At 40.1% G+C, this 13,512-nt stretch overlaps 1 protein-coding gene across 1 annotated transcript; it reads right to left on the minus strand.

Annotated features, from left to right (window-relative positions):
• Positions 1-1,008: 1,008 nt before the first annotated feature.
• Rag1 (recombination activating 1) lies at positions 1,009-12,427 on the minus strand. The gene is made up of 2 exons (XM_028767126.1): positions 12,317-12,427; positions 1,009-7,494 (listed from the first exon to the last, which is right to left on the minus strand). Exon 2 carries the CDS (start codon positions 7,478-7,480, stop codon positions 4,358-4,360), a length of 3,123 nt encoding a protein of 1,040 aa, XP_028622959.1. The 5' UTR covers positions 7,481-7,494; positions 12,317-12,427; the 3' UTR covers positions 1,009-4,357.
• Positions 12,428-13,512: the final 1,085 nt, after the last annotated feature.

Below are 13,512 nucleotides of genomic sequence, written 5' to 3' on the forward strand. Positions count from 1 at the left end.
AGGTATGATTCTGGCTAAGATATACTTCCCTGACCACATGTGAAATGGAGATCACAGAAGTACCCAGTTCAAAAGGATAGAATGTGGCAGCGTATGTAAAGTTGTTTTACACCACGAAAAAGGAAGTTTGGTAAATGATAGCTATCTGGTTTTGATTTGGTTATGTGTCTGTATATGTTTAGTTGGCTTGATTTGGTCTTTTGTGCCCAGTAAGTCAGCCTTAAATTCACAATTCTTCTGCCTCAGCCTCCCAAAGAGTTGAGACTACAAGTGCTTTCTACCATGCCCGTTTTATTATTTTTGCTAGCACTGGACAATGAGCCTGGGGTCTGGCTACTTTTGCCATAATATAGGTGGCCATGGGCAACTCAAAAAACAAAACTTTAATCACAGGTTTTGGGTTTATAAGAATATCTAGAAGATTCTTAAAAGAATTTTTAAAAGATTTTACTGTTCATATTAAGTATCTGGAACCAAAATCTCTCACCCTACATTATGATAAATTATATTCTTTATCACTAATCTAGTACCCTTTGTTTCAAATATCACTATCTTACTTCCCTTTCCTACTGCTGTGATAACTGTCTCCAGTGACTGATTTAAAAAGATTTTTTTCACCTCACAATTCAAAGGCATCTGTCATAGCAAGACAGTCAAGGCCCTACGAACTTGAAGCAGGGGTCAGGACGCAGAGAGCAATGAATTCTTGCACTCAGCTCACTTTATCCCGTTTTACTCAGTCCAGGACCCCACCCAAGGGGATGATGCTACTAACAGAGAGAAATTCTTCCCATTGGTTAGCCCAATGAAAGTATGCTCTCACAGGTATGGCCAGAGGCCTGACTCTCCAGTGATTCTATTTCTCCAATTGATGACTGAGACTAAGTATCACAATCACCAAATTCATTTTTATGTCCTTCAAAAAAAAAGGTGATAATTTTAAGTATGGGCAGTCAACATCATTGATTTGTGATTATATGGCACCAATATAAATCACAACACCTGTTATTTTTAGATTTAAACTTTTATTCCAAATACTTAAACACAAAATTGTGAAAAACAATCATAATGCTAAAGAGTAAAATATGAAAATAAGTATTCAAACTCATATTCTTCCATTTGAAAACATTTAACATGGAAATACGGGTCCTCAAATCAAATAGTACATTGCATCCTGGTGTCTAAACCTCCCCTCAGAGAGGAAAAGTAGACTCATGGAAACCATTAAATAAAATGTATCATATGTAAACAATAAAGTGAAATACAATCCTACAAAGTATCTCCCAAAACTTAATTAATTCGAGGTTTTGCTTACATAGATACTTAAAGAAAGAAAAATTTTAAAAATGGCTACAAAGTATCAACTTTGATTTAAAATATCTTACAGGAAAACTAGAACAACTGTCATGCAATATCTAAAGGCATACATATGTATCAAACAACTGCTTGCAAAACTAGTCCAGTGGGCACACATATGTCATCCCAGTTATCCAAAGGCTGGCATGGGAGGGCCTCAAAATCAAGATCAGCCTATGCAAATAATTAGACCTTATCTCAAAAAAATACTTAAAGAAAGCTGGGAATAGTCCTCAGATGTATACATTTGCCTAGCATGTGCAAGACCCTGGCTTATTCCTCCAATTCTGCCTCCTGTATAGAATTTGAAATCTGTGTGAAATCATATGAAACACATACTTTCCCCCCAAAAAAAATTGTTTTCATGCATACTTTGTGAAAGCAAATTGAGACAAAATTAATATCCTGTCCACCTGAGAGAGAAAGACATCTTTCCCCGCTGCTCTGGCATCTGTGTGCATGTTTATTAATCCCTAGATACTTCTTAACCTCTCACCCACCATTCATCAATTTTCATCAGCTACAGTCACTGGTCTCTGCAGTGCACTGCAGAAGGTAGGCAGGAGGATCTGTAAAAACAGGTTTCAGGTTTCAGAGAAGAAAAAAATGCATTGCACTTCTCCAGCCCTGCTGGAGGGAAGGAGGGGGGCTAGAATTCTCCATTCATTGTGGTGAATTTCCCCAAAGTATGTGCCTGCATTTGCAATGGACATTCTTAAAAATAAAAGTAGAGTATCCTAGACCAGGGTCGAGTGTGCAGTCTCCACACTGAGGGAAACAAATAGCCATAGGCAACACTCTACATATTGAAATCCTGGGGTCAGGTGTTCTTGAAGTTTATCAGAATGTGATCTGATTAGGAGAGTCAGGAGAAGGTTGTACTATAAATCATGCCCTGAGTCAAATGCTTCTGAAATTGTCCTACAGTCCTAGCAAGGGGAATTTAATACTGGGCAGTATTTACAGTGCTGCAAATTGACTAACAGAGTGACTGGGGAAAACATCTACCAAACAGCGACAGCATGCTCTAGGGAGTAGGAGGATGGTGGGAACTTAGCTGTTTATTAGTGCACAGACATCTGTAAGGATTAAATGGGATGAAAGGACTAGAGGTTTAGAAGCCTATTAGTTTGCAAATGACAAAACAAAGAGAGTTTTTAAAATAATACTTAAGTGTGTGTATGTTTTTGACAACTAAATTATGAATGTCTTCGATGTGCTCCATACAGAAAGCAAAGAAAACGGCTGCATCTTTCAATAGAAAACACTAAATTCAATCCCTGCATATGCACCAAATGTGTGCCATTTAGGATAATGTCACTTTTGCACACTTGACAACTAAATTACAAAGCTCTTTGATATACTGTGTATGAAGACTGACAATTATGACCAATAAAAATCAAGGGAAGAAAAAACTAATTAACACTAACATATCATTATGACTCACTAGCAAATAAAATCCCATGCCTGCTCTTAAATTGCCGGTGCCTGGCAAATGCTGAATTCCTAAGGACATGAATAGTTTCCAAATAACTGCAGCCACTAGAGGGTTTATGGATTCCTTAGAGGTTTGGCCCAATTTTATTCTATCCAAAGCCCCAAGACTAACAGATGACTTTCCAACCCCACAGAAATAACTCTTGGGATTATAAACTATAGTGATTAGTTGTAGATCCTAATTAAATTCTGAAGCTACTGTATAAACAACATAAACACAGTATAAAGAACCCAGAATTAGGGGACAAAGGCTTGGGTTCAAATTCAAAATCAGGTATTGATTATCCCTGTAACTTTGGGAATCAAAAAAATCCAAAAGTGATAAAATATAAATAAACAATGTACACATGTTCATTCCTCTACTCTGAGTAGACCCCATCTAAATTTAACAAATAGAAAAAGTACAGCCCTGTCCTGCTGCTAAAATCTATACACACTGAAACTCAACTGATCATAATCAAAAGAATAACACACTGCAGAAGAGAGGCCTTTAGGAAGCCCAGACTTATTCAAACTGACCCATGTTTCATATAGAGATAATCTTACTGACATTTTCATAAGGGATTAAATCTGTTTTTTAAGCAGTAAAAAAAATATGGATTTAAAAAAATCTATAACCTTGAGATTATGTGGAAAAGCATTAAGACTATAAATTACTCTTAATTTAAAAAGTAAAAATAAACAAGCAGAGTTGGCTCTGGATAGCTAAGCAACCATGAGTCTATCATACTTAATAGGTAGTTGTAGCTAACAGGTGCATTCTCTAACTTCATTATTGAAAAATGTATGACAGCAGATGACTTCCTAGACACTGAAGGTGACCATATTAAGGCCATCTAAACCTGGAAAAGGCTGATTTTCTGAAACCTGTCTTGATTTAATTTATTTCTACATAAATGTAGCACTTGAGAAAATGCACTGAGAGCCCTTGGTAAAGGCCACCATGTCCTACAAATGTACAGTGTCGTTAGAGAAACCTCAAAGGCGTCTTTGAATCTTGTAGAATAAATCAATATATGTGAAATTTACAATATAGTCCTACAAAATATGACATGGCAAAAAACCTGCATTATATCTCAATACAAAATAAAATAAATTGAGGTGGGAAAAAAAAGACGTGTCCAAGACAAATTTCTTTCCTAGCATGCTTGGCTGTGCTTTGACAGCCCTGGCTTTAATTTTCATGACACACAGTGGCATGCACACACGTATCTCTGTGCATCCCTGGTCCCCTGCAGCTACTGCTGTTCCAAGTTATTGAGCTTCTAAATAACTGATTTCTCCTGTTGCTCTTCTGGCCTCACTAAACGGCTCAGGCAATCTCATCTCGTCAACTATCGATCCCTGACCAAGTGACAGCACCTCTGGCCTCTCACTCCAACTTGTCACCCCTTGGGTGATAAGACTCACCCACACAACAGTGTGCTGGGTGCTGGGAGAAGACCTCACTGCCGCCCAAAAGAAAACACATTGGCAAATACCAACTCATATGTGGAGATCCTATCTAAAACTCCATTGAATCTTGGCTTTCCAGAGAGTCCTCAATGCCCAAAGAGTCCCCTAAGGTATCCTTTGAGTTCATGGTAAACCCAGAGCTTTTTAATGCATTATGAGCATTCATAAACTTCTGGAGGTATTTTGAAGTATACAGCCAGTGGTGTTTCAAGACATCTTCCATCTCATAGCACTTGGACTGCCTGGCATTCATTTTCCGGAAGCGTCTAAACAGTTTGTTACCAGATTCATTTCCCTCACTTGCCCATGCCCCAATAGAGCCATCCCTTTCAATAATCTCAGGGACATGTGCCAAGGTTTTGTGAAAGTAATTGGTGATTTTGCCTTCGTATCTGTATTTGAATTTGGTGGAGAGGAGCTCAGCAAAACGCTGTGAGTTGAAACTGTACTGACAGAGGGACTCTGGACACTCCTTAGCAGGACATGATGAGCGCCACACAGGTTTCATCTTCAGGTAAAGGTCCATCAGCTCCCTGAGAGCTTCGTGCCTCTCCTCAGAAGGAATTAACTCACAGACTGCGTCTACAGTCTCCTGGGTCATAAGCTTCCGGGCAAAATTGCCATTCATCCTCATGATTGGTTTTAAGTTCATCCTTTTCCGGAGATGTTTGTCCAGGGTGGCCTGCCACCTCTTCCTTTCCTCTTTAGAGGCATTGGGATTTTTATACACTTCCCCTATCTCCAGCTGGAAAATCTTATAGAATTCAGCTGCATTGCCAATGTCACAGTGAAGCGCATCGATGGAAGGGACCGTCTCGATGAAAGGCTTGGCAGAGACCCCTTTCACCCGGTCCCGGAGTTCTTCCACTGACTCGTGATAGGGATTGGACCGCCAGACTTCATAGCGCTGAAGGTTCTCGGCATGGCTTCTGGTTATGGAGTGGAAGACAAGATTTTGAGAGGCTTCCAGACGGGTGGCGTCACAAAGTGTACAGATGTAGACTGAGCCAGAAGCTTCCAAGCCTTCTACTTCCCGAACAAGTTTTTCATCATATCCAGTGCCCCTGAAGATGAACTTAAAAGTCCTGGTGATGCCTCCCATCTCCAGCATTAATTCACTGCTCTTCATGGCCTCCCTCTCAGCAATGAGGGGGCCTAAAATAGCAGTAAGGGTCTCGTGGTCAGACTCATCTGCCAGCATAAGACACAATGGCTTGCAACACAGTTCGGAATTGGGCTTGGGTTCCTCAAACACCTTCACGTTCTGCGAGCCATGCTCTATTGTAATTCTCATGACTGTGAAAGAGAAACGAACCGCCTTTTCTGGAACTGTGGGCCCACTCCCATGCTTCTCACTCACATCCCCCATTCCATCACAAGACTCCTTTACTACCACTGTGAAGGGACCATTCAGATAGTCATCAAGATCTTGGGATCTCATGCCTTCCAAGATGTCTTCTTCCATGTCCATCAAAGCAGACACCAAAGCAGAGTCATATCGGAATCTCTTTGCAATGGTATCTACTGGGTATTCATCTACAGAGGAGGCAAGTCCAGACAGCCCATCAATAATTCCAACATCAGTTCTGGAGGACACATTCTTCAGAGGGGGCTGCCACTCAAAGGGGTGGTAGCCTGGCAGAAGGACTTTCTCGGCATTCCGAAGAGCATGCAAAGGTTGAAAAATCTGCCTCCCCGTGATAGCTTTCACGGTTCTGTACATCTTATGGTACTGGCTACAGCTGAGGAAGGTATTGACACGGATGGCCAAGCAAACAGCTGGCTGAAGACCAGAGCCCCGGCCTTGCATGATGGCCTCTAGCTCATCAGCTTGCCTGTGCTCGTTTCTCGCCCTCAGTGCCAGCAGGAACAAGGTCAAGCACACAGACTTCATATCTCCACCTTCTTCTTTGTCAGCAAATTCTTTGACTTGAATCTTGAGCTCCCTCAGCCGATGTTTCTGCGCCCTTCGTGTCAGTGACAGGAGATGCTGGCGAGGCCTGCCCCCTTTATTAATGTGGACCAAAGTCTCTTTAGATTCTTTGTGGCTTGAAACATGGTGGTTATATTTTTCTAGACTCACTTCCTCGTTACACTCTTGTGCAGGACACTTCACCATCAGAGAATTCAAGATGCTCAGAAAGGACTTCACCGGACTCTCCAGGTCACTAGGGAAGCATGGATATCGGCAAGAGGGACAATAGCTGCCCATCACTTTGAGGCATCTGAGAATGCAGATCCTACAAAATAGGTGCTTACAGCTGGTCTCCACGGGATCAGCCAGAATGTGTTCACATATCTGGCAGGAGATGGATTTCACAAAGTGTGCTGGAAAGTCCACTGCAAGAAGGTTGGTACTGAGATGAATCTTACTGCAGTTGGAGATCTTCTTCATGACTTCCTTGCTGCTGACCCTAGCCTGAGTTCTCTTGCGACGGTCCCGTCTCGCATGGTTGAGCACAGTTTTTAGTTTCTTGCTGAGCTGCACATTGGGTTGATGTCTCTTCCTCTTCAGTCCCCGATGAACAGTGAAGCAGATGTCACAGGATGGCGTGTGGGGGTGCCACTCCAGGGTCACATTTCTTGGGAAGTAGACTTGACTGTGGGCACTGCTGAACTTTCTGTGCATAATGTTCCAGCAGTTATGGCAGAATTCTGTGGGGTGGATGGAGTCAACATCTGCCTTCACATCAATCCGGAAAACCCTGGCAATGAGGTCTGGCCAGGAAGTAACTCTTTTTTCCTTCTTTCGTAAAAGGGTTTGGGTTTTAGCGTCCACGGGCCCGTGGACTGGGTATCTCCGGTTGTGCCTGTCACTCTTGAAACGATTCCCACAGATGCGGCAGAAGTGTCTAAGTCTGGCTTGGTGAATTGCTTTGTCACTTGACTTCCCATCAGCACAGAATTTCTTTGAAAATTTAGGGTGGAGTTTCAATGCTGGTTGGGTCAGAACTGGATTCTGACTTCCAGGCTTATCTGGAACTACTGGAGACTGCTCTAGATAAGGTTTCCCCTCTGAGGAATCCTTCTCCTTTTGTGCTTCTTCTGGTGCCTTTTCAAAGGATCTCACCCTAAACAGCTTAAATTTCCACTCGGAAAATTTGATGAGTGGATGCTGAATTTCATCGGGTGCAGAACTGAGTCTCAAGGTAGATGGCAAGGAGACAGCCATGTTGGCTAAGCTACCTGGGAACAATAGAGGGAAAAAAAAGTCAAGTTAAGAAAAGTATCAAACAAACAAAAACAAAAAAGAAAGTATCAATATTGTATCGCAATATTTTGAAAATAACTGAGATTGATGCACTCAAATTTTTTATTCATTTAATTCTTTCCAAAGATATTTATTAAATCTCCCATTTTAATATGCTCTGCTGGGGGCTGATCATACAGCCAAGAACAGTCAATCCTTTTCCTGACACTATCTGGGGATACTTATACCACATATATGCATGATTTTAAACGCATGTAGATGTGAAATTTAATTCTCTTGCCACAAAAACCTTAATGTCTTTAAAGACAGAGTCTTTGATTGATTTCATCTCACAATGTCCCTGGTATCTATTGGGTGTTCAATAGTTGTTTGTGAGTAAATGCAATGATAAACTGGACACTAAACCAGAGAAAAGTAATATTTTCCACATTGTATTAGACTCATTACACTAACTGGACAATATATTTCTAGGTTCTTAAAGCATTCTTCCGGGAGATTGGTTGTTTATTTCTTCCAAACGGGTCGTAAAGAAATGATAAAGCTACAAACCCAAAGAAACTAATTACTCACTACTTGAAAGGATAAAGTGAATTTTGAGCTTTATGAATACAAACTAATAATAAGTATCATGGATAGCAATTATGCTTACAATTTTAATTAGCGAATGCTGCTGTAAATTAGAAGGCTGAGTCTACATTAGAAACAGAACCATAGAGCTCTTTAAACCCGTAACCAAGCACAGCACAAGCATACTAAGAGGCTGAAGGACTTCTAAGATGAAAACTTAAAGTAGTTTCAGACAAAACTCACACAGGTCATCATGAAAATCACTGCAGACCAAAGGTCATTAGCACTACAGTTAGTAATGAGAAGAGGTATGAGGAACAATTTTCTTCTGGTTAAAAGTATTACAGGTGAGGGAAATGATATAGTTGCATTATAATCTCAAAAAGTAAAGAAATATTTTTTAATTACAGAAGAGAATGATGGTACTTGTCTGTAAATGCAGCTCTAAAGAGGAGGGAAGCAGACCAGCCTGGACAAATCTAGAGAGTTCTGGGCCACCCTGGGCTATATAGAGACCCTGTCTCAAGTATTAATAAGAATAAAAACAGGGGCTCAGTGGTAAGAGTACTGACTGTTCTTCCAAAGGTGGCTCATGACCATCTGTAATGGGATCTGATGTCCTCTTCTGATGTGTCTGAAGATAGCTACAGTGCATTCATATATGGAAAATAAATAAATCTAAAAAATTAATAGTAGAAGAAAGCAATAAATAAAATGATAGTCCAATTTTAATATAAATATCAGACACAGCCGGGCAGTGGTGGTGCACATCTTTAACCCCAGCACTTGGGAGGCAGAGGCAGGTGAATTTCTGAGTTCCAGGACAGCCTGGTCTACAGAGTGAGTTCTAGGACAGCCAGGGCTACACAAAGAAACCCTGTCTCAAAAAATAAAATAAAATAAAATGAAATAAAATAAAATAAAATAGCTATAGAAAATACTACTTAATATATATATTTAGAAAAATAAATATCAGACACAATGTAGAAGAAAAGTAAACAGTGTCATCTGAGTACTCTGGAATTAGACCAAACTTTCTACAGTTCCCTAGTTCATAGTATACCATCCCATCCATTCTTCCCAACTGTGCCTGGGTTAACTCTTTTGACCTACTTATGTCTAGACAATTTATGTCTAGAAACCCATTTTCCCCTCAACAGATTAACTAACTCAATGAGCTTTATAGCCATTTAGTCAGGAAGACGACACATTTTTGACCAGGAGTGGAACTTTGGGCAACAGGGAAGAAGTGATGGAGGTAAGGACTAGTCCTGAATCCTGCTAGCAACATTGCTTTTGAATTCTTCCCTTTAAACTAACATACTTTATTCCATGTATATATGTATTACACATCAGAGATTTTTTTCATTAAAATTAAGGGCAAATTTCTAAGACTTGATTGATAGGGAAACACAATTTAGCTGTTCCTCATGCAGAACTATGGGAGCTAAACAATCCTAAAAACATTTCAAAGGTCTCAAGAGCCCTAAAGGTATTTCAAGTGCAACCAAACAAAGGCCTCAAAGTTGTTTTCTGATCAATTGTTTCTCTATTCTATTTTGTAACAAATGAAAAGCCAATCTCTGTGTTCCTTGCCTTTGGCTCAAACCAAATGCCATTTTCACCACATTAAATATTGGCCTTTCACATTCAGTAAGTCAACTTCCCCTGACTTCCTCAAGCCTGAAACATCATGACCAATCACATCTGTTGAAATGTCCCCATGGAATAATGCAGTTACTAGCTAGGGCTGGTCAAGTCAAATGTACTTATTACGTTGTTTTACAACTCAAATCATAAAAATGTATCCAAACTTTTGAAACAAAATGAGGTGGAAAGCATGTGATATGTCTTAAGGGACTATGCACAGGGGTGTTAATGGGGAGTTTCTGTGGAGGCTACATGCTTTATGAGTTTGGGAAAAGATAGAACTTTAAAAATCTGATTGAGTGAATCCTTGTAATCGCTCCAATTATCAGAGATTAAAACTATTGGTATCACTTAGTTTTAATGAAGGCATGAAGAAATTAAGATACCTTCCTACACCCTTGAGAGGAACATAAATGCAAATGAGCACAGTGACAGTAAAGCCTTTTAAAAGTCAAGATGTGTTGTCTTTGGTGCAGTAAATCTCTTTTGGGGAAGATATTCTATAGTTTTTCTATAGAAATACCTCCACAAGTATATGATTTTATATATATATATATATATATATATATATATATATATAATATCTGGGGATATTTATTTGAAAGGTTGTTAGCTACTTTGAAGAGCAAAAAATAATACAGATTATCGTCAAAGGAGCATTGTTAAATAAATTATGATCCAGACAGATAATAGAAACTACAATATACATATATATGTATGTATGTGTGTATATTACACATATCTGTGATTTTATAGACATATGTAAACAAAAGAAGGCCGTGTGTAAAAAGATAAGACAGAAACAATAGCAAGTACAGCAGAATCCTGCTTATGCATACATATTTATATTTTACACACATGGAAATACAGGAATTCTAGGAATTTATGTACTAAAACAAAATTTGTGCTTAATCACTAGAAAGTAGAATTAAAACTAAGAAAAATGTTTGTTAATTTTATTATTGTTTTCATTTGACGTTTCCATACAGCATATGTATTTTTTGTTGGTTTTATGACCAATTCAGCTCAAACAAAACTTTTTTCAAGACCAGATACGAAAGTATTCATGATCTTTTTTTACATTCTTTCTTTTTAATTCTTCTCCAAAAAAGTTTAAGTCTTAAATCTTGCCAGCATTTTTATTCTTGTTTGTTTGTTTGTTTGTTTGTTTCTGTTAAATATGTCTCAGGGGGACTAAAATCCAACCTGTAGACAACATGAAGCTAGGACCATGGAAGTGTGATTTGAAATCCTCCAACTGCTCCTTGTCTTCTCTTGTAGCAAAAGATCTGAGACTAGACACCTCAGAGTCTAAAGGATGAGGGTCTGATGCTGGCTCAGCTCTATCTCAGTCAGCAGCATCACCTCAGTGTTGTTAGCATCTACCACCATGGCTGTAACATTCCTCCCTCCATAGGCCATGGACTCTGAAACCAGCCTGGGGAGGTATGGATGAGGCAGTGCTGTGGCTTGTGGTGAGAAGCCATTAGTAACCTTGGATGTCTAGAAAGCGCGGCAGCAGCTCATTTCTATCTCAGCACCAACCAATGCACTCACCCTCTGCTGCTAACAGTGATATCATCATCGCTGACTGGCCAGTAAGCCCCAGAGACCCAGGTCTCCTTCTCCCTGGTGCTAAGATTACAAGAATGGGATATCACATCCAGCTGTTTTACAAAGGTTTGGGACTCCCACTTGGGTCTTCACGCTTCCCAGCACTCTGTTGACTAAGCTCTCTCCCAACCCCAGTCACACAACTTCTGTGCACCCAAGTGTGATCCCTCTCTGTCACACCTGCCCTACTCCTTTGTTCTCTCCACAGATGCTACTCCTGATTATCTGCCCCATAACCATGCACAAAAACATTTCAAGAATCTGCAAAATAACCAGAAAATTCGTGCCGTCCTTCCAGGGGATCCCTCAGTGGACCACTTTAGAAAGAAACGCACAGTTACGACCCTTTGTTACAGATCCCAAGAGCATAACCTCAGAGTAGGCTCTCCTCCATGGCAATTCTCAAAATTAATATTAGTCAGGATCACTACAGAGATTGTTTTCCAAAGCATGCAGATCATTAGCTTCCAGAGAGTCTGCCTATTTGCTTAGGATAGAGTCCATAAATTGCATTTTTAAAAATTGCAGTGGTCCTGATGAAGTGGTACACAGGTCACATTTTCCAGAACATCAGACTTAGCAGTTCAGGAACTGTCAAACCCTGGAATGTTGCTCGCTTCCTCCCAGGCTGGAATTCTTTGTTCCTGTCTACTTTCTCTTGCCTGAGCTAACAGTGTGTTAGTTCATCTCTCCTTCTGCAGCTTCTTAAGCCCTCCTCTGCCAAAAGCATTCATTTATATCAACTTAGATGTGTTCTATCTGTTCTATGAGCCTCCCATGTCTCTGAACTTGGCCTTTTATTCCTTTCCTAGTTTTCCTTCATTCCAAACAAAAGCAAAGTCAGTTCCAGCTTTCCTCATCCTTCCGTTCAATGCCTGCAAAGGAAACCATCTCTCATAGTTCTGATTAGAAACACAATAATATAATGAGTATTTTGGCTCAAGGCATGAAAAGCACAACAGTTACCTTGCTCCACAGGCCTCCCGGCCAGAGTGTTAGAATGTCTGCAGTTTGGTTGTTAATATTCGATGCCACAGAGATAGCAACATATGTTGTCTACTCTCCGCTTGCTCTCTTGTCCCATAATACATAATGCTGCATTATCTATCAGTCCTCACTGTCCTTCCCACCCTCCCCCACCACAGAGGGCTAACCACAAATGATGATAGCCAATCACAGGCCAGAAGCCCCCCAGCTCCAGCTGGCACCTGGCTCTTCAGGAAGCTTAGCTGGGGGACCTGAGTGTAGAAACACTTAGGGTGTATATTCTGAAAAGCTAGCTGCTATTTCATTGCCTGAGATTGCCTAGGGTAGAAATGATATCGCCACTTTAAGCTTTGGTTTCTACCTGGACTCTAAAGCTCTCAACTTCTCACAAAAGAGCTAGCAATGAGAGCTAGCACTCAGAGCTAGTACTGAGAATTCTTAGAGAAAAAAATTCTTGGAATGGTACCTGTTCTTAGTAAATGACTTTTAAGTATTAACAAAAGTATACATCTTTATTATTGTATATTGTAAACATCCCCAGAACACCTCCCCCTGATCAAGTCTTTTGTCAGGTGATACATCTTTGAAAGAAAGTCTTTGATATGCCTCGAAAGAAAACTAAGTTTAAACATGACTATAGTCTTGAAAACACGAGATGGAAACACTGGATGTAAATGACTCAGGCTTTAGATCCTTAAACACTGTAAGTTTAAGTATGGTTGCCTACAACTTAGGGTTGGCATTATTAGAGCAATGGGCTAGTTCTTTGATTGCTTTCTCCATACTTAATTCTTATATATATTTATAAAAAACATATGCACTTGATAGTATTATTTGTAGAGAAAGATTTCAAGTTATAGAAAAAATTAGCCCATGGTTGCCCAGTCAATAGATGTTGAAGATAGGTTGGAATTGTGAAGTCTTCTCTCTGTATATTTGTGTGTCTCTCTCTGACTCTGCTTGTCTCTGTCTGTCTGTCTGTCTGTCTGTCTTTCTGTGTTTTGTGTTTCTCTGTCTCTGTATGTCTCTCTGTTTCTGTCTCTCTGTCTCTGTCTGTCTTTCTCCCTGTCTCTGTTTCTGTGGTCTCTCTCTCTCTCTCTCTCTCTCTCTCTCTCTTTCTCCCCCTCACTCTCTCTCTCTCTCTCTCTCTCTCTCTCTCTCTCTCTCTCTCTCTC

This window comes from Grammomys surdaster, unplaced genomic scaffold, assembly GCF_004785775.1.
Source record: "Grammomys surdaster isolate TR1022 unplaced genomic scaffold, NIH_TR_1.0 170, whole genome shotgun sequence".
NCBI lineage: Eukaryota > Metazoa > Chordata > Mammalia > Rodentia > Muridae > Grammomys > Grammomys surdaster.